The 22,052-nt window shown below is 48.8% G+C and overlaps 1 protein-coding gene across 1 annotated transcript in view; it reads right to left on the bottom strand.

Moving 5' to 3' along the window:
* Positions 1-3,963: 3,963 nt before the first annotated feature.
* Positions 3,964-22,052, bottom strand: part of Hic2 (HIC ZBTB transcriptional repressor 2) — a 27,347-nt gene continuing 9,258 nt past the window's right edge. Inside the window, exons 2-3 of the mRNA XM_021185508.2 lie at positions 9,977-10,074; positions 3,964-7,687 (exon numbers count right to left, since the gene is read on the bottom strand). Coding sequence (XP_021041167.1) covers positions 5,854-7,687; positions 9,977-10,002 — 1,860 coding nt within the window. The 5' untranslated portion in view covers positions 10,003-10,074 and the 3' untranslated portion in view covers positions 3,964-5,853. The remainder of the gene's footprint in view (positions 7,688-9,976; positions 10,075-22,052) is intronic.

Genomic DNA, 22,052 nt, shown 5'->3' with positions numbered 1-22,052 from the left:
TGGTGGCTCACAACCATCCGTAATGAGATCTGATGCCCTCTTCTGGAGTGTCTGAAGATACCTACAATGTATTTACATATAACAATAAATAAATCTTTTTTTTTTTTTAATTTTTTAAAGGCCATCCTAGTCTATGCAGCAAGTTTCAAGGCAGAGAAGGCTGCATGGTGAGACACTATCTCAAGAACTGAAGGGAGTCAGGGGAAGGAGGAGAGACTATTTTGTCCATGGGAATTTAAAATAAGCAGCTAGGTCTTGGCACCAGCACTTGGGAGTGAGGGATCACAATTAGGAGTTAGGAGAGAATTCATCTAGCAAAGCACATCCAAAAAGCTTGGACCACCATACACTCACCGTGGCACTCAAAGTAGCCCTGGCTGCCCTGGAAGTCTCTGTAGACCAAGCTGGCAGAGTGCTGGAATTAAAGGCAGGGGCCACCAAGGCCCAGCAGAAACTAGACACATAAAAAGGTAGGAGCCAAGAACACCCTAGGGAGAGGTCTTGTCTGGCTGGATTCAACCATGCTCAGGACCACGGTATTTTAAAACCTTTAGAAATTTAAGTCAGAGAGATGGCTCATTTGTTGCTCTTGCACAAGACCCAGGGTTTGATGTGCAGCACCCACATGGCAGCTTGCATTCACTAACTGCAGTCGCTGGGTTGGGTATCTGAGGATACCAATCACACACATGGCATACTAACTTACACATAGAAATAAACCTAGCTGGATGTGGGGGTACATGCCCTTAATCTGCTTTCAGAGTTGGGTTTTTTGTAGCCTTGCCTGTCCTGTAGCTTACTCTGTAGACCAGACTAAACTCAGAGATCCACCTGCCCGACAGTGGTAGCATACGCCTTTAATCCCAGCACTTGGGAGGCAGAGGCAGGCGGATTTCTGAGTTCAAGGCCCGCCTGGTCTACAGAGTGAGTTCCAAGACAGCCATGGCTACACAAGAGAAACCCTGTCTCAAAAAAAAAACAAACCAAAACAAAATAAAGGCATACACAACCACTGCCAGGCTGTGGGCTCCTGGTGTCCACGAATCTATCTCGTGCTATCCCACCTTGCAAGCACACACCTGCAAGTTTGAACCTAGTGTCCTGGCACATGCTAGGACAACTACTCTTGTCACAAGCCAAGCCCTTTGGAACTGCTTTGATAAAATCAAACTTACTAAAATTTAGGGCAGCAAAACTAGTTCTGGAGATTAGGTCCACTATGATAGCTCCCATCAGTTGGGTGGCACCGGAGCATGTCTTAAGCCCAGTGAGGGCAGAGGATCTTCTTTCTGATCTATAGAACAAATTCCAGGACAGCTAAGACTATGGGGGGGGGGGGGATGTTTGGCCCAGCACTTTTTTGGTTTCAACTGTGGTCCTGGTACTGGCTACACCTCCTCATCTCACCCACCTTAACTGTCCCCGTATCTGCTTTCTGGACAGTCTTATCAGAACTAACTTGAGCCAGTCTTGCTATGACCATGCCCACGTCTAAAGGGGAGTTCCCCCTGGCAAGAGCTTGTCCAAGGTCCTGCTCTCCTAAGACTTGGAGGCACCTTGTCAATCTGTCAGAGGGTATAGTCACAGACTCCACACCAGTTTTCAATCAAGCTTTTAATGAAAAGATCATAAAATAACAGTTTCTCATCACTGTACATTAAGACTGCACGCTTTTGAATGGAGAGATTAGTCATGGCTAAATCACTCTGACATCGGAGGGCTGCAGAGGTGCAGCTCTGACCTGAATGCATCCATCCAAACTCTTTAGGGAAGTAAACTCAAATCAATGTGATGAGTGGTAATAGGGGTGACCAGTACAGGAGTGCGATCCCAGCATCCCTCCCCTGCTCGGGGAAGGGCATAAAGGACGTCATGATCCCTCTTCCAGTTCCAATTAAATGAAACAGATATACCCCATCCCTCCTGAGGTATTTGCAAATGGGATGGATAGAGCCCAACCTGGGGCTCCTGGAGGAAAACGAGTGATGGGTGGGTACAGGGGGTTCCTCTCAGCACCTGGGGCCCCACCAAGTGGAGGGGAGGACCCTGGGAACTCTCCCTGACCCAAGTGAGGTCTGTTATGCAGCATTTTTGAGGTCAATAAATTACAGCAATAAATAGCAAGGTGAGGTAGGGGAGGGGTCCCTGGTAGAAAGTTAAAGTAAGGTGACTGAAGCTGCAGGTTTCCTAGGAAGGGGTCCTGGGCAGCACGGATCCACAGCTCCCACCCTTTCCTGGACTGGAATGTCAGACTGAGGTCGGGTCCCTCTCTATCCCTCATTCCTGGCATCCATTTCATAGGTTCAGTAACATTGGCCCCATCGTGACTGGGGAAAGGAAGACCTTGGTCCCTTTCATTGAGCACAGCAGGGCTTCGAGAGCCTGTCCAGTCTTTACAGGCCTTGCCCTTGGCTTCTGCCTTCACTCATAGCACTTGCTCCCTGAGGCCTGCCCTCCCGGCTGCCCAGGGTTTCCCCTACTCAGGAAGGCAGCAGTCTGCCTGCTGACAGACAGCCCGGCAGATCGCACTCCTGCACAAGGACCTGAGGTCCAGTGAATACTGATAGTGTGGACAGCAGGTGGGGACCTGGCTCCCCTCAGTGTTGATGGACGGAAAACACACTTCCTGGGCCACATGAGGTCAGGAGTCACAGTTGAGGTGTATGGCTATGCTGCAAGTCTGAGATTCTTACATGTTCATAAGTTCATCTTTTCCTTTTTGCAACCTTGGAAGAGCCCTTGCAGTAGCTCGGTCCGGTGGGAATGGGCACTGGCAGAGCCGGGCCAGCTCCACCGGATTGCCCTAAGTCTGAGAAATAAATACATTCATCACTGCACAAACATTGATACAAAAACAACACTGTTGAGAGTGTTTGCACCATCTGTTAGTAAGGACCAGACTCGTCAGACCCTTCTGCTGCCCGGGGTAGGGTACGTGCATGACGGAGTCCACTGAGCTTCATATAGCTACCTGCTTTTTTGGCTTGAGTGACTCTCAAAATAACACAAGGCTCACGGGCAGGGCCAAATCTACCCCTTGGGTTCAGCTAAGAAGCCTGGGGGCTGGTCAGCTTGGTGCATGCTCTTTGGTGGCAGCTGAGCTTGAAGAGGCCCCAAAAAAATGGGGATGAGGGCTCAGGTGAAGCTAGGGGGACTTCTAGTCCTTACCCAGCACCCAGGGCTGCCTCTGCCCTTGAGCTGCTCAAGGGTCGCCTCAGAAGGACCCAGGTGGGAGGGGAGAGCTTCCCTGGGACTGTGTTGTAGCTGCTGAGGTCTGAAACTGTATAAGTTTATGTAAACAATGAGATAAATATATTAGTATTTTTTTCTGAGCCCACTGAGGTTCCACACTCATTCAAAATGTGCTTTGGTTTAAAAAATAGGTTTTGTGAATTTGGGTATGAGCTTTTTTTTTTCTTTTGTTTTTTTTTTTTTTTAACTTTTTTTTCCCTCTACATGACATCTGCTATTTTCTGTTTCCTGTTTCCCCAAAACATTCAGGAATTAAATGACTAAAACAGAGAACTGTTCGCTGCCTTGGCCTCCTATGGCCTGGTTTCCATGAGGCTCTTGTATCTCCACACACACAGACACACACAGAGACACACTCATAGGCATGCACCAGTGAAAACAAAGGAAAGAGAATCCAAGTGTGGATTCCACCCATCCCAACAACCCTTAAATCTTAAATAGGAAACTAGTGTTTTGCTTTCTCATTAAAATACAGAAAAGGCTTGGTACAACAATAAGGTGGGTACAATACTCTGTCGCACAGACATGCTCAGTGAAGGGCTCTGCTCCTAGTCCCTGATTTTCTGCAGATGAGGGTACCCACAGCCTGGGAGGCCACACAGGGTTCCCATGCCACACAGACCTTGTGTCCTAGGCCTTAAGTGCTGGTAGGCGGGTGGGTGGGTGGGGAGCAGGGGCCAGCATGCCCTGCTATTTCACTGGGTAGAATAGAATAGTGCCCTGGGCTGCACTCAGGTGCTCAGTCAGAGAACTAAGATTCCTGGTGAGGGCTGATGGAGAGAGCTGGCTCAGTACACAGGCACCATGTGGAGGTTTGGCCAGGTGCCCTCACTCCCACACCCAACACTCTCTGGGTACTGAATGTAGGCTCCAGGGTCTCTGAGGGGTGGAGGCAAGCAGGGGATGACTCTGGAATTTTTTGGTCTAAAGTAAAAATCAAAAGGAAAATGAAAAGCCATGAAGCAACATGATGATAAGGTCTATAGGCCCATCTGGGACAGAGCACAGACACCCTTGGTCTTGCCTTGCCCCTTGCAGAAGCCCATGCAAACATCTGAGGCTGGCTGACACACCCATGGAAGGGTTAGCTTGACCCTGTACTGAGTCAGTATAGGTAGGGGTCAACCATTACCTGAGCTCTGGAGGGGACAGGATGGGGTGGGCTCACTTCCACCTGACCCTGGCTCATAAAAGGGAGCTGCTCCTTCCTAATGGCTTCTGCCTGTTACTCAGATACCCAGCACCTGCCCCCCCACACAGCATGCCCTGAGCAGCAGACATCTCTTCAGAGAACACTGGGTCCCACAAGGGGCTTGGGCCAGCCCAAGCCCAGGTTACTCCCACTACAGAAAAACAAAAGCAAGTGGCTCAGCCTCAACTGTACTGGGTATTGAATTCAAGAGGTAGCAAAGGTCAGAAGGCTCCCCACCATGTTCAGTGAGCAAGGAAGTGAAGCATCTGTGCATAAGCAACACACACACACACACACACACACACACACACACGCACACACACGCACACACGCACGCACGCACGCACGCGCGCGCGCACACACAGATGCGTGTGCGCATGAGAGCAAGAGTACCGATGGCTCTGGCACCGAATCTAGCCTCCCCTCCACCCTCTGAAACTTCAGACCTTCCAGTTCCACATCTCAAAAAGATATATGGGGGGAGGGTGTGGTTCTCAATAAAAGTAAGTACCTCTAACAAGGGACATTCCTTGGAAATTATGGAAAAGCATATTCTCCTGAGGAAGCCCAGGCAGGCAGGGCTCAGGATCAGGGAAGCCTTTGGGCAAGAAGGGCTTCTGGGGCCTTGGAGAGGCAGGTTCAACCATGCCCAAGCACCAGGACTAGGGAAAATGATAGGGAGGGGCAGCTGCCCCGGTTACATTCAGTCTGCAGACCCAGGCTCAACCCCAAAGAGGCAGGAGGAAAATATTGTTCATTTTGGTTTTAAAAAAGAATTTTTAAAAACTGTAAAAAAGAAATAGGAACAGCTCAGTAGGAATAACAGCAATATAGGCCCAGAGGGCTCTTTAGTTGCAGAGAGGTAGGCAATGGGTCACCCTGACTGTTCCAGTGCCAGCTAGCAGTTGCCACCCCAGCTCACAGAGAAAGGAACTGCCACCCAGCACCAGCATCCCAACACCAGAGTCACACTGCACTGCAAAGACACAAGCACACATGCACACACACAGCCGAGGTCCCTGCCAGCTAGGCCTGCTCCAGGCACCACTTTTGGCCACAGGAAGCCCTGTGGCCCAGCCCAACCTGCAGGAAAGGAGCCAACCAGGCCCCACTGGCACCCACATGATGGACTCCCACCGGCTCTTCAGCAGCTCCTTCAGGGGGCTGGAAAGCCCAGTGGGCCCGGGGAGGTAGAATAGTCACCAGCACCACATGCACAGGGCTAGACTGGTCAGCTTCTCTCTTGGCTTCCCTTGGTATACTGTTGATTAAAGCTCTGGGCGTGAGGAGGCTGGGCCAGAGGGGCTGCCAGGAGCCTCATGTCAGACTTTGGGGCTCAACCCTCCCACCATGCTTCCGTGGGTTCCCAAGTGGCAAGTCTGTAGAGGGCTCCCACGGGTCTTTGGCTTCTAGGAAGGGGAAGTGTGCATGCGCAGGTGGCTGATGAGGTTGCGCTGCTGGGTGAACTTGCCTCCACAGAGCTGGCACTCATAGGGCTTCTCACCTGAGTGCACACGCATGTGCTCTGTGAGGCGGTACTGGCGAGTGAAGCGCATACCACACTCATCACAGGCAAAGGGCTTCAGGCCCAGGTGGCTCCGCATGTGGCGTGTCATAGTGCCTCGCTGTGTGAACATCTTTCCACAAATGTTGCAGGGGAACGGCCGGGTCAACCAGTGTGTCTTCTCGTGTTGCCGAAGTGTGGCTGGGTCCTTGTAGGTCTTCTCACAAACTGAGCACTTGAAAGGACGAGAGTCAGCTGCGTAGGCTGCACTGGGTGTTGACAGGTCCTCGGCCTCCTCCTCTGCACCCGCACTGCCGGTCTCATAAGCCCCTTCTTCCTTGATGAATAACTCCTCCTCCGTGTGTGTCTCCACGTGAGCATTGAGCTGCTCAGAGCTGGGGAAGCCCTTGGCACAGGGGATGCACACATAAACATTGTCCCCATATGACACTGTCTCATAGCCTTCCTGCCGGTATACATAGTGGGCGCCAGTGTGGCCGCTTCCCCCCTCACTCCCACTCTGCCCACTGTCCTCACTCCCATCTTTGCCGTTCTCTTCCTCCTCCTTGCAGGGCAATGACTGCTCCCCGTAAGATGCACTGGAGCCACCTCCACCAGTACTGCTAGCCAGAACGCCATTGGGAACCCTGTCCCCAGACCCCTCACCTTCTTCCCCTGGGCAGGAACCCTTAGATCCCGTTTCTCTCCGATCAAAGGGGGACCCAGCCACAGGTTCCTTTTTGTTCCAATCTTTTTTGCGGGCTGAATGCCGGAGGCTCTTGCGAGGCTGCCCACCCTGTCCTTCCAGCAGACTCAGGTGGTTTTCCTCAGCCCCTTCCACATCCATGGGCTCCTCAGGAGTGGCCCCCAGCTCAACAAATGAGGCACTATTGCTGACAGGCAGGGTGGAGGTTGATGTAGGTGCGGGTGACTCTCGCTGGCTGTCACTCAGCTGGGCTGGGTCCTCGGGTGTGAGGTGGGGGCCAGGGGTTGTAGAAGGTAAGGGTGGGCTCTTCTTGGACAGGTCCAAGCCCAGCTCCTGCTCACAGCCCCCACTGCTCCCATTGGTGCTGGTGCTGCAGCCCCCCAAGCCAAGCTCCCCACCAGCTGGACCCCCCAAGCCCAGGCCGTGTGTGCTCTCCTGAGTGGAGGTGCCCAGAAAAAGCTCATCATCTGAGCCTTTGGCCTGAGGGAGTTCCTGGGGAGCAGGGTGTCCTTTACGCACATCTACAAGCCCTGGAAACCGAGCCTGGATGACAGAGGCTGTGGACAGCCGCTGACTGCGGGTTGGTCGCCCTATGCCAGCAGTACCCACTCGTCCAGGGCCAAAGGGCTTGCCAGCTCGCTTCAGTTTGCGGCGACAGAGGGCTGCCAACTCAGGCAGCTGGAGGTAGCTGGCAGCAGTGAGTAGAGTGCTGAAGTTTGGCTCAGATGGCTGGTCACTGGGCAGGAGCTTGCCCGTGTAGATGAAGTCCAGGATCTGCTGGAACACAGTGGAGCTGACCATGTCTGTGTCTAAGTTGATGAGGTTATCATGCAGGACCAGGGATTTGAAGTAGATGCTGCTAGCAGCCAGGACGTTCTTGTGGGCCCGGAAGATAGAGTTCTCCACCATGATGATGACGTCACACAGGAAGCCCTTGGCCCTCTGCTGGTTCAGCTGTAGCAGGAGCTGTTTTGAATGGCTGGGAAGCTCCATGTCTGGCCCCATGTCCCTGTGCCCTGCCCACGGGCACCACCTGTGGGCAAGAACAGGCAGGATAGTTAACCTGCAACCTGCATGAAGGCCTGGCACAGGGTATGTACTGAGCCCACCAGATTCCACCCTCCTCAGGCACAGCGTACAGGACAGATTTCATTATGTAAAACTCAGGCACAGCGTACAGGACAGATTTCATTATGTATAAGACTGTGTCCTCTCATTTCCTGCCAACTACTCACATGGAAAAAGAGGTCATGACAAATACAGGTGCCAAGCAAAACCCAAGGTCTATAGGCTAGGTAGAGGGCTTATTGGCTAAGAGCACTTGCTGTTCTTCAAAACCATCTGAATTTTCTGATTCCCAGGATCTGATGCCCTCTTATTACCTCTGCAAGGAGCAGGCACTCAAGCAGTTATATACATGCAGGCAAAGCAGTCATAGACATAAAAATAAATCTAGAAATGTTAATGGGGTTTGAATTTTCCTTTGTTACTCTTTCAGGTATGATAGAAGACATTCACAGGTCAGAGGTCACAAAGAGAACCTACAAAAATGACTGGCAGGTGGCTATGGATGTCGGAGAGCAAACGCCCCTCTAACACAGTAGGGCCATAGTATAAACTGGCCAGTCCAGGCTTGTAAGCCCACGGGACTGGTCTTCCCACATTTCCATACACACACACACACAAACACACGTAATTTCCTTAAACTAAAAGGTTAAAATTTAAAAGATAAAAAGGCAAAAAAAAAAAAAAAAACAAAAAACCCCACACAAAAAAACAAAAAAAACCAGCCAGACAAACAAACAAATAAACAAAAGACAACTGAAACTCAAAAAAAACTATGAACCAAACCAAATTTTTTTGCTAGCCTCTGGCCCACAACCTTTGTTCTATCCTGGGATACCTTTCAAATACTCCGCCAGGCAGCCAAGGCATCCTCATTTGCTAACTCCTAGTCCTGACCCAAATACTGATCCTCCCTCCCATAACTGCTGGGTCCTTACAAGCTCACCACCATTCAGGAGTATAGAGACACTGGGCACTGTCCAAGCCTGTGAGCCCTGTGCCCTTTCTAGGAGTACTGTTTAAGCATCTGGAGCCTGGGAAAGGCAGCAAGCTGGTCCTTCCAGACAGGCTACATAGACTCCAGTTGCAGTGACTAAGTAATAAACACAGGGATGCCTCTGGTCTTCAAAGGAATCTATCAGCAAAGCAATGGTGTGTCCAAGTGGGATCCCACCTGTAAAGAGCTCTCCAGAACAAGGGCGGCAAGTGTACCGAAGGTCCCAGGAGGTCGGAAGTAGACCTCAGCGGCACTCTTAACTCACATGACCTGCCTTAACTTCCATCCAATAGAATGGGCCACACCAGTGCCCAAGGAGACCCAAAGTTTCCTGAGGTCACAACCCATGGGGACTCAGCTGCCAGCCCTGTAACATCAGTGCCCACAGCAAAAGTCTGAGGGCTCTGGTAGCTTACACAGAGAACTATGAGCCTCCAACTCAGGGTCTAATTTCTTTCTTTGAGATAGGATCTCCCTTTGGAACCCTACCTGGTCTGGAATTTGATGTATAGACCAAGCTGTCCTCGACTCAGAAGAAATCACTCTTCCTCTGCCTCCCAAGCACCAGTATTAAAGGACTGTGCTCTGCAGACCATGCCTGGCTTCCATGTAGCTAAACTGGTCTGAAGCTCACTACCACCCCAAATGTCCTGCCCTGTCCTCAAAACGTTCCCAGTCCTGTCTTCTTCTAGGGTAGGCCTGCTTCTCTTCAACCCAACACACTGTGAAACTAACAATCTGCCCTGTTCAGAGAAGGAAGCTAACAACCCAGCACACTGTGAGTCAACAGAAACGTTACAGGAATGCTAACACTCGGTCCTACCAGCACCTGCCAGAGGGCTCTGCCTGCCTGCCCCTTGCCCACAACAGCTGAAGCACATCAGTGGGATACTGAGAGGCTGGAGATGAGGAAAACCAAGGCTCCTCCACATGCTAAGTAGAAACAAAGAGCCTAAGGTATGATTTCCACACCAGGCCCTATATATCAGCCCCAAGGCAATGGCAGTGCCAGCTCTGCCAGAAATAATAGCTGGTACCTCAGGCCTAGCAAGAGAAATAAAAGAAAAGCTATATGTGGCCAAGGCCTGGGCCACAAGTCCTAGACATCCCACATGCTGCCTGCCTGCACTGTGCACATAGTACATATAGCAACCTGAATTCTGAGGGCCAGGACAGAATGTATACTGCAGAGCTGTATGAGAGACCCAGGAAGCCCCAAGGACTGGAAACCAGTAGTGACTCTTCCTCTCCCAGGCCTACCGGAGTGCCAGGGGCCCAGAAACCATGTGAGCAGCAGCCGGCGGGGGTGGCCTCCTCGAGTGCACAGACTTCCTGAGGGTGCATCAAAGCCTGGTTACCTGGAGAGAAAAAAGCAGGCATCAGTGAGGGACAGAGGAGAGGAGAGGAACAAGGAGGGGTCTCTACTCCCATCGAGGTTCACAAACACCTGAGGCAACAAAGCAAGAGGAAAAAAATAAGACACACATACACACACACACCAAAAAGAGACCTTGTTTTAGATATGAGCAGCTAGGTGGCATTGTGTAGCCTTTAAAGCACATTGTAAATGTCCCTTGCCTTTAATCCCAGCACTCCCAGAGGCAGGTGGGTATCTGTAAGTTCGAGGCCAGCCGCTCTATGTAAGAGGGTTCCTGTCAGGAAAGGAAAGGAAAGGAAAGGAAAGGAAAGGAAAGGAAAGGAAAGGAAAGGAAAGGAAAGGAAAGGAAAGGAAAGGAAAGGAAAGGAAAGGAAAGGAAAGGAAAGGAAAGGAAAGGAAAGGAAAGGAAAAGAAAGGAAACAGAGAGGGGGCATCTTAGGAGGCTAAAGGCAAGACACAGCTGGCTGTCAGGAGGCTAGGGCAAGGTTGGCCATATTTACATAACAAAAGGTCAAAACCAGGAGCCACTTGTGGAAGGGCTATTTATAAGAGCGAATCTGCCTCTACTGCCTCTTTCCCCTTCTTTCCTTGGCAACAGGGCTCTTCTGTCTACAGGCTCAACTCAGCACAACAACCAACAGCAGCCCCGGGTGAGGGGTGCTCCCAGCCACCACCACTCTGGGTTCTACAGGAGGAGGAATCTTGAGGTTCTGGATCCCTGTACTCCATACAACAGCAGCCTGGTCTCCCCTGGAACAAGCAGGGGTAGGAAGAGCCTGCAGCAGGCAAGAACCCATCTCTGACAGCCCTTCCCCCACACCATCCCTAGGGCCAGAGGACAGGTCCTTCAGGAATGTGACCAGACCTGGGGTATAGACCTTAGACTGAGGCCTCAGTCCTTGGCTTCAGGCTCAGCTGTCTCTCCAGCCCTAGAAGCCATTTCAGAGTGGGCTCAAAATCCCAGAGGTCACAGAACAAAGAACCAGCTCTGGAGCTCCAAGTTTCATGAGCTGGTCACCCAAGAGGGCAGTGGACAGAAGAAAAGCCAATGAAATTGGCAAGATAAATCAGACACCCATGAAATCCATCTTAGCCAGCCAGACACCTCAGTCTAAACCAGCCTTATGCCATAGCGCTTGCCAAATCCTGATTTCTGTGAGTTCAAGGGGGAAGAATTCTTTTACATCAAGTTCTACAAAAGGCAAAACTGACACAAATCAGTGCAGGCTTGCATGGGCAGAACAACCACACAGCAACACAGACTCTTGTTGCTCCTGGCTTCTCTCTGACTGGGGCAACACTATTAGTGTTTGTCCAGAGCCAGTCAAAGCACAGTTCTTCAGGGCCTCCCTCCCTTCCCCCACACACCCACAATCTCAATATTCACTCACCCCACTTCCCTGCCTAAACACATAGCATTCAAGTGGCTGATGAAAATGACAGATGACAGTCTGGGCTTCCACTATCTCCGTGCCGCCTCCTGACCCTCAAAGTGGAGCTTCCTTGGGGGAATGACCCACCCATAATCCTGCTGAGAAGGCTAGTGTCCAGGAAGCCTCAAGGACTAGTGAAGAAGGCTTCTCTGTTCCCTACAATGGGACAGGACACCACTATCATGGCCCAGCCTTAAGAATTGAGAAAGGTTTTAAGATAAAAGTGACTTAAATAGGAAACCGAAAAAGTCTCCACTCTACCTCTTCCAAAAAATACTGCCCCAAACCAGCCTAGACACCCACCTTTCCTAGTTCCACGGTCTCCAGAGGCTCACGCTTAGTACTGGTCTGCCTATGGAGCCTCCTGTGACTCCCTCTGCACACGAGGCTGCTAGCCCAGCTTCTAAGACAAGAGGACTCCAGGCCCACACAGTGAGGCCCAGACTCAGGGTGTGGTTTCAAGCCACATGATACTCCTCACCCTTCTTCTCAATGCCTGATCCCCTCGGGCAGGAATGAACCCTCCTGGAGGCATCCAAGGGCACCTGGGCTGGAATTTCTCTGCTTCACACCCATCCAGGAGGCCTGGTGAAAAGGAAAAAGGCCAGGAAAGGGGGCCATCCCACCCAGGCCTCTTAAGAACCTTCTCATCCTGCCTGGCAAACACTGACTCTGCCAGAGTATGCATCTGTAAAAGGCCTGGTGGGCTGAGAAAGCGCCTGCCTGGCTCACCCCAAGGAGTTTCTTCCACCTCAGCCATCATCCTGAGTCCCACTACCAGGTAAGAGGGCTTGGCTGAGACAGGAACACTGATGAACAAGTCATAACTGCTAGCTAGGCACCTTCCACATCCCAGAGATTTAATAAGCACATCTGACTAATGTCAGAGAAGACCCAGACATTTTCCTACCGTCCAGAGACCTGAATGTGAGGACAGTCGGTCCACTTCCCATATGGTAATCTCATATCCCACATGGCTCCCCGAAGCCTGTGCTGTCTGAAAGAGACTGAGCAACTGGAGATCTAGAAGATTCCCAACGCCCAGGCCAGGGCCTAACTATGGGCAGACACAGCCACAAAGTGAAGATTCCATTTAACTCTGTGCTCCTGTCCTGGACTCCTCCATGAAACTCTATCCATCCTAGCCTTCCACCACAGTCCATACAAGTCTCATCTGCCCAAGTAAGATAGGTCTCCTAGGGGTGGGGGGCTGTGCAGTGACTGAACAGGTCTGAGCAGGTCTGGTCTCACTGAAGCCTGCCACAGGCTTATAAGGACCATTATCTCTGCCTCCAGCTGCAGATAAGGTTCCTGGGGGTTAAGCAACTTGCGCACAGAAGAGAGAGTGCATAGGTAACAGATAGAGTGAGGATCTGAAGCCTGACTTGGGGGGGTTATGGTTAACTTTCCTCTCTCATAAAGGCCCTCTAATCACAGAGCTACTTGGGAGAACTCCGGCTCCTTCCCCTCCCACCCCTGGAGACCTCAAAGCCTAGACCAATGGTAGGGGGCTTGTGTAAGGCCCTGGGTTCAAATCCAGCATTACACTTTTCCACCACCCCCAACCCCGCTCTAATGTTCTAACCTAGTCACTGTGAGGGCACAGGTCTATCGCCTCCAACAGGAAGAAAAAGTGAGCTGCCATCTAGGCAGCATTAGGGGCTAGGCAGGGCTTGCTGCTTTTCTAAGAAAATCCCTAGCCAGGTGTGGTGACCCACTGCCCTTTAGGTTTGGGCTTAGTAGCAGGTGGAGCTCATTGCTCTGGGCAAGCCCAGCCAAATTATTAACCCAAACCTGGATGCTAGCCAGCCACTCCTGGCTCTCTCCCAACACCATCCTGGAAAGCAATAGGCACTTCAAATGCCAAGAGCCCTGCCCTCCTCTTGCCACAGTTTCTATGAAATGAAATTCTCAGGTTCTACTAGAAACATAGGTGATGTGATCAGAGGCCAGGAACGGCTGCCTCCTCCGTTTCCAATCCTAAGAGCAGCTCTATAGCACATAGAGGAGAATGAATGCACTCTAAGTTTTTTTCTAGTCTATCCTGAAAAGTTTGAGGGCCCTATTCGAGACTTCTTGCTGCCTACCTGAAGCTGAGACCTGCCTGGATCCAGACCACCTGCCCAAGCCTACTAATCCCTAGGCAGATAACCATTACTATAAAAGTAATCATCACCATAAGAAAGCACAGAGGGGCCAGGGCGGTGGTGGCGCACACCTTTAATCCCAGCACTTGAGAGGCAGAGGCAGGCAGCAGATTTCTGAGTTTGAGGCCAACCTGGTCTACAAAAGTGAGTTCCAGGACAGACAGACAGGGCTATACAGAGAGACCCTGTCTCGAAAAACCAAAAGAAAGAAAGAAAGAAAGAAAGAAAGAGAGAGAGAGAGAAAGAGAGAAAGAAAGAAAGAAAGAAAGAAAGAAAGAAAGAAAGAAAGAAAGAAAGAAAGAACAGAGGGGGGCTGGAGAGATGGCTCAAAGGTTAAGAGCACTAATTGCTCTTCCAGAGGTCCTGAGTTCCATACTCAGCAACCACATGGTGGCTCATAACCATCTGTAATGGAATCCAATACCCTCTTCTGGTGTGTCTGAAGACAGTGACAGTGTACTCATATAAATAAAATAAATAAATCTTTAAAAGGAAAAAGAAAGCACAGAGGGTGTGTGATGCTACAAGGAAGGTCTGGAGACATACACTATGTAGCACCATATCACAGCAGGTTCTGTGCCCTCCAAGCACAGTTCATCCCCTCTCATGCCTAACCTTAGCATCAACAAGAGCTAGACAAGGATATTCCCTGCTACATCTGCCCTGGTGAGCCCCAGCTCTAGGGCACTCTACTTGAGGACAGCAGATGAGTCCCCTTGACAATGAAATAATAATCTGAGATTATAATGAGTTATTATTTTAAAAAAAGACAGATTACCTGTAACACAACAGGAGCTAATAAACAAAGCAAAAAAATCAATGGACAGAAAAAAATCCCCCTAGGCAATGTAAAAGTGGGAATTCTGGAGGCCAGGTGTGGAGGTGCATGCCTTTAATCCCAGCACAAGGAAAAGCAAAGGCACAAAGATGTCTTGTAAGGTCCAGGACAATCAGGGCTATACAGTGAGACCTTGTCTCAAAAACAAAACAAACAAAACCCAGAACTGTGTATGGGTGAGAATTCTGGAGACAAGGCAGGACAAATTGAGAACCATGCCCCCCATGCCTCTCCCTGCTCTCCTCGCTAGTGAGTATGGTGAAGAGCAGAAGCGCTGTAAGTCTTTAGAACGCAGGTACTTAGGCCCCACTATACACATGCCACTAAGAATCTACATCATTTTCCTTAGATTCATTCCTTCATTTCATAGGGAGGGAGGCACATGAGCAGGCCACAGCATATATACATGGATGTAAAAAAAAAAAAAAAAAAGACAATTTGTGGAAGCTGGTTCTCTCCTTCAAACATTTGGTTCCCTGGGATCAAACTCAAGACCTTTATCCACTCACCCAAGAGCCTGCATCTCAGTCCCTGGAGATGCACATGCTTAGGTATGAGATGCACTGTCTAGAGCATAGGCTTCCCACTCCATACTAAGTACTCAGCAGTAATGTCAGTAGAAAGACAAAGCCTCCAAAGGAAGACACACTTCCCAAGTCAACAAGTCCAACAGCCAGTGACTACAAACAGTATAGCTGAGGCCCAGCACTGATACCACGGGCACCTTCAACTATGACTGTAACCAAAGACACGGGGCATTTCTGGGCAACATACACTGGTTAGAGAAGAGGTATGAGTGAGACTGGAGAAGCTGAGGCTGGGGAGATGGTTCAGCACATGTGGCCATGCTTGACCAACTGAGCTTAATGGGTGGGTCCCAGGTGGCAGCACAATGACTGCTACAGAAACTGTCCTCTCATTTACAGAGGTACTGTGTGTGTGCACTTCTGTACAGGTACAGGAAACACACACCATTTAACCAGGCTGACCTCAAACTCCCTGAGATCCTTCCGACTGCTTCTGATTCCCAAGTGCTGGGATTAAAGTTGGATTAAAGTCACCACCATTGGTTAAACACATATTTTTAAAAGGAGAAAGAGAAGGGGCTCTGCAGGCTAGGGAGTGCAGTTCACTGGTACAGGACGCGCCTAGCATGCATGAAAGAAGCTATGGGTTCATCTCCAACACTATAAAACAAAAGTAAAGTAACTGCAAGGGAGGACAAGCAGAGACAGCACGGTGCAAGTAGGTAGAAATTCCACAGGCAAGGAGTTGAAAGGGCACCAGGAAGCCTGGGCCACCCAGCTGGACGGACTATCACAACCATCTCGCCTGCCCGAGGACATCCTTCAACTGAGATAACTGAACCCCAGAGGGAGGCGTATGTCACAGCTGAGTCACTAGGCGTCGTCATGTAGCCCATGGCTCTGGGAGACAAGATTCCAACTTCCCTAAAACCAACCCTAGTAGCCAACAAAGTATTAAATCAAGTAGGAGCTCAAGAAGTAAAATAAAATACTTCTGACATCATCCACTTTATAAAACACACCTTTCTATGTAGGTGTCTTCCCAAGACAGAACTGCTTCATTCACTGGTAAAAGCTGAGATGAGACCAGGCATGGCAGCACATGCCTACAGATCTAGCACTGAGAGTCTGAAGCTTCAGCACAAATCTGAGGTAAGCCTGTATTACAAAGGAAAAGCATGTCTCAAAGACACCAAAGAAGCAGACACCCCTATCCTGCCCATGACTGTGATCTTTGACTGGGACAAACTTGAGATGGTACACTGCATGAGAATCAGCAAAATCAGGGTCTGAAAATTTCCATCAGGAAGGAATGGTGCTTTTTTTTTAACCTGGGAGTGGTGACACATGCACCTTTAATCCCAACAGAGGGAAGTGGATCTCTATGGTTTCAAGGTCAGTCTGGTCAAAACGGAGTTCCAGGACAGCCAGGACTACATAAGAGACCTTGTCTGGGATGGATGGATGGATGGACATAAAATTTTTGGTTTGGTTTGGTGTTATTTTTGTTTTGTTTTGTTTTGTTTTGTTTTTCCGGTTACAATGTTTCTTTTCAGTGTAACCCTGGCTGTCCTGGAACTCTTTGTAGACCAGACTGGCCTTGAACTCAAGAGATTTGCCTGCCTCTACCTCCTGAATGCTGGAAAGACACATGCCACCAATGGCAAACATTATCTTACATGAATGGGAACGTTGCTACACATATGTCTGTGCAGTACAAGAATGCCTGATGCCCACAGAGGCCAGATGAAAATGTTAGCTTTCCCTGGAGCTATAGTTACAGATATGAGCTGCCTTGTGGGTCCTGGGAATGGAACCCAGGTTCTCTGGAACTTCTGACCCACAATGGTGGAATTTAATTAACCCAACAAGGACTAAGGACTGAGGACTATTTCCCAGAATCAAAAGAAAATGGTGATTTTAAATGTGCTTGTGTCATATGTGAGCATGAATGCTGTGTGTGTTTCTTTAATATGGTCTGCGTGTGTCTAATATGTGCATGTATGCACAACCCTTACTCACTGAGCCATCTCGTTCCTTTAAAGAGGATACTTTAAAGTAGGTACAGGACTAGTCCAGAAGCTCAGTAGACAGGTAAGAAATACAGCTTAGTGAGAAAAGTTGTCTAATATGTACAAAGCCCTAGGTGTGAGTGCCAGCAGTTCACCTGGCTCAGTGCCACATGCATAATCCCAGCACTTGAGGCTAAAGAGGGAGGAGGACCTTGCGTTCCAGGCCAACCTCTGTAGCATTACCATGCTCAAGGTAACAAGTGCAGTTCAAGGCCAGACTGCACTACATGAAACAATGCCTCGAAAACTAAAAGAACCCAGGAACTGTCCCAGCACTCAGGAGGGCACAGGCAGGCTGAGACTGAGCTTGAGACTAGCTACACAAACAAGATCATGCCTCAAAATTAACTAACTTTTCGAGAGGGAGCCTGGTGCACAGACACTCAGGAAACTGAGACAAGAGGATCACAAGTTTAAGGCCTGCCTAAGAACTCAGTGAAAGACTTTGTCTCAAAGCACAAAATAAGAGCTGGAGAGATTCCTCAGCACTAAGTGACTGGTGTTCTTCCAGAAGAAGAAGGTTCTATTCCCAACCCCCACTTCAGACAGCTCACAAATACTCCAGGGTAATCCAACACCTCTGTTCTCTGAAGGTACCTGTGCCCGTGTGGGCACACCCATACACAAACATATAATAAAAAGCAAAATAAATCTAGGGGCTGGAGAGATGGCTCAGAGGGGTTAAGAGGACTTGTTCTTTTAAAGGACCCAGTGACTTACAGCCATTTCCAGTTCCAGGCAATCTAATGCTCTCTTTCTGACCTATGTAGGCACCAAGTACAACATGGTGCATACACATACTTGAAAGCAAAACACCCACTATAAATAAATCTTTTTTCCCTGCTTGGAAAAACCAAAAACCGGGGGAAAAAAAAAAAAAAAAAAGCTGTGGAGATGGCTCAGTAGTTAAGCGCACTGACTGTTCTTCCAAAGGTCCTAAGTTCAATTCCCAGCAACCACATAGCGGCTCACAACCATCTGTAATGGAATCTGATGCCCTCTTCTGGTGTGTCTGAAGACATTGACAGGACAGTGTGGTCACATACATAAAATAAATAAATAAATCTTTAAAAAAAAATCTGGCTTTGGTGATACAAATCTTAGAAGTAAGCAAAGACCTGGAAGTTTAAATCTGTGATACACTCTAGGTCACAATTCCCATTCCCAGCAAAATAACAAAAAGCACAATTTTGGAAAGGTTTAGCTTTGAACGAGGGGATTTCGGGACAGGAGGTAAAATGAACAGGGCTTTCTCTTCCTGGAGCAACACAGCTCAACTCTGAAAGATGGGCTTCTAGAAAGGCAAGACTTGTGAAGCAGCACTGCCCCAGAACTCCAGCTCCACACGCTTCAGTCTCTGGAGTGTGCCATCACTGCCACTGCTGTGTGAACAAGAGACAAACCAACTCCAACAAGCCACTTTGTGATTCAAGGTCAGACAGATACAGGGAAAGGTTAGCCCATGACATCAATGAGTGGCAACTTGAAAGAGCCACAAAGGAATGGACATGTCCAGAGCTGCGGTGAAGGGTTGCTTCTTAAGTGACACAGGAAGAGCTTCAACTGCAGTAGGCTTTCCGCTATTAACTCTACCGTAATACACAACTCACATCATCTGACTACACTATTGTAATAATATTCTAACTTCCTAGAAAGCTGAGACTGCTCTATATAAAAATCCCAAAACAGCTCCACAGTGAGGACTCAGTACAGGGGTCCCAACATTACTCAACTCTATTAACAATGAGAGGAGGGGGTTAGAAGATTCTGGTCCCACAAGAGACCATTACAGAAAGCACCACCCTGCTCTAAGGACAAGCCAGACTGTCATCTATGTCGAGAGTAGGTATGCCTAACTTTACAGGTATCCTCTTCCTAAGATCCAGTCTAAGTAGAGTGTCTGCCTACACAAGATCCAAGGTTCCATCCCAAGCCTGGCAAACAGGCAGCAAAATGACGTCAGCAGCTAAAGGTACTTTCTGACTTCAATGGAACACACATGGGAGAAAGAACCACCTTCACAAGCTGGCCTCTCACCTCCATGCCAGGGTACACACAGCCACACATACAATAAATGTACTCTTCATTTTAAAAAGGAAAAAAAAAATTAGTCCGTGTCTAAAAACACCATCCCCTGAGGCCCCGTCACAAAAGCACACATAGAGCATTGAATCTCTCCCCCCTCTGATTTTGAATACAGTTCATCCTGTTATCTTTCCCAAATATATATATCAAGTCACTCCCCCATTGCCACTTTCCTTACAGTCCAAGCTCAGTCTACACTCAACTCTTCCCTGAGGGGGCTGCGCCAACCTCATCCTTCCAAAATATCATGAAGAGCCCACAGGCCAAGCCCTCCAATCAACGACCCTTTCCCCTTGTTTCCTTCATCTTCCTTCCAATCCTCACCTAACACCAGCATTTGCTGAGGCACATCTGTATGGGTGCCTCCCCTCCTGCCCACCCTAGTCCTACTGATCAGCACTCGTTTAAGAACAATGTCAAAATATTCTTTGGGATGTTTTTGTTTTGTTTTGTTTTTATTTTTTTGAGACATGGTCTCATATAGCCCAGGCTGGCAGCAAATTCTTTATTCTCCTGTCTACTCCTCCTAGGTGCTGGGATTACAGGAATGTACCACACCTAGCTCTTGCCTGTTGTTTTTTAAATGCAGGATCACCACAACATAGCTCAGGCTGAACCAGAACTGAAGATCCTACTTTAGCATCCCAATCCCAAATAGATGAAATTACAGACGTACACCACAGGGGTTTGCTGAAGCCAGTTAGCTCTTCCAGATATTACACCACCAAGAAATCCCATGAGTTAATAAGGATAGTGCATGCCTGTAATCCTTGCACCTGGGAGACACGGGAAGATCAAAAGTTCAAGGACCTATACTAAACTAGCCTGAGTTACTTGAGTCCCTGCCCCATCCTATCCCAAAATCCCTAAGGCAAAACTCAATAATGTCTAAGTCTTTTTTTTTTTTTTTAAAGATCTATTTATTATATGTAAGTACACTGTAGCTGTCTTCAGATGCACCAGAAGAGGGTGTCAGATCTCATTACATTACGGATGGTTGTGAGCCACCATGTGGTTGCTGGGATTTGAACTCAGGACCTTCGGAAGAGCAGTCAGTGCTCTTAACCACTGAGCCATCTCTCCAGCCCCGTAATGTCTAAGTCTTAAAAAGGGGGCCAAAATCTACAAACAATCCTGTGAGAATGGTGACATACAGTATTTGAGTACTGAGTATTTTTTCTTGCCTTTTGTTTGTTGGTTTTGGTTTTTGGTGATGTTCCCTGGGTAGCCCTGGCTGTCCTGTGTCCTGGAACTCACTCAGGAGACCAGGATGGCCTCAAACTCAGAGATTAACCTGCCTCTGCTCCCTTGTGCTGGGATTAAAGGAGCACCACGCTATGCCCAGCTCAAATATTTCTAACAACACATTCCATCGGCAAGAAAAATGAAGTTTGTCAAAGAGGTTAAGGAATACCAGAGTTTGACTTTATGTACAAAAATGCCAAAATCCTGGGCAAAGGGGCTTCCCTAGCAAACTTTAGAGTAACAATTTTTTTAAAAAAATTTTTAAAAAAATGTTTGAGATAGGGTTTCACTATGTAACTAACCTCAGATAGCCTAGAACACAGAGCCTCACCTGTCTATGTCTCTCAAGTGCTAGAACAAGGTTAGAAACAGTCGGTCTCTCAGCTCCTTTGAGAGTTCCATATCAGATGTCCTACATATCAGATATTTACATTATGATTCATTATAGTAGCAAAATTACAGTTATGAGGTAGCAACAAATAATTTTATGGTTGGAATCACTACAACATGATGAATTGTATTATAATGTCACAGCATTAACAAGGTTCTCTACTAAACTAGAATAACAATTTTTGGTTTTTCCAAGACAGGGTTTCTCTGTGTAGCCCCAGCTGTCTTGGAACTCACTGTGTAGAACAGGCTAGCCTCAAACTCAGAGATCTGCCTGCTTCTGTCTCCCAAGTGCTGGGATTAAAGGTGTGTGCCACCACAACCCAGCTTAGAGTGAATAAATGAATGAAAGGACTGTTTGAAATGGCATCCATGAATCTCAGGTCTGGGCTGTGGAAGGAAGAGACCTGTGGGGGAAGGGTGCTACCAGGAAGCAGGATGTGGATGAGCCTGCTGCCTGCTGGGGGCATGAAGTCAAAGTCCCCTTCAACCCAAAGCAAGCAAGCAAGCAGTGCTGCTCTTATCAGCTTCCATACATGCATGGAATGTGGGACTTTGGAAACAATCCTCTCCCCTCAGCCAGGATGGGGGCTGCCTCAGGCTCACACCTGGCCTTCTGGAGTTTAGGATGACTTATCACATCCAAAGAGCAACCCAAGCCCAGTGCCTGATTACCTGGAGGCACTTTCAGAAGGCTGTGGCTTTGTTTCTCCCATCCTTTCTCCAGCCCCTGTGCTCATCTACTGAAAGGCCCACCCTGCTCCCAGCACCACCAGTAGCAGTGACTGAGCACCTCTCATTGCCCAGACTGAAAAATTTCCAGAAGGGAAGGCTGTAAGCTCTGAAGTACATACAGTATTGGCTGCCCCTAAAGCCCTCTCCCAGCTTTCCTGAGTTAGTTGTTCAGCAAAGCCACCATGAAACAGAGACCAGAAATCCCAGAAGGGAGCTGTTTGTTATTAAAGTTAAATGGTCCAGGGAGCCCTTCACTGTCTTCTAGTCCCTGGGGTGAGGGAACCCTTCAGCTTTGAGCATCATCTCCAATTACACTTGAACTGAAACCTTCAGCAACAGCCATTCTTGTAAAAGTGCTTGCTGCCAAGCCTCCATACCTGAGTTAGATCCTGAAACCCATAGTGAAGAGAACCAACTTCAAGTTGTTCTCTGACCTCCACATGTGCAGCAAGCACCCTTCCCCCTAAAAAAAAAAAAAAAAAAAAA

Source organism: Mus caroli, chromosome 16, assembly GCF_900094665.2.
Source record: "Mus caroli chromosome 16, CAROLI_EIJ_v1.1, whole genome shotgun sequence".
Classification (NCBI taxonomy): Eukaryota; Metazoa; Chordata; class Mammalia; order Rodentia; family Muridae; genus Mus; species Mus caroli.
This window is presented reverse-complemented; position numbering and strand designations above follow the sequence as displayed.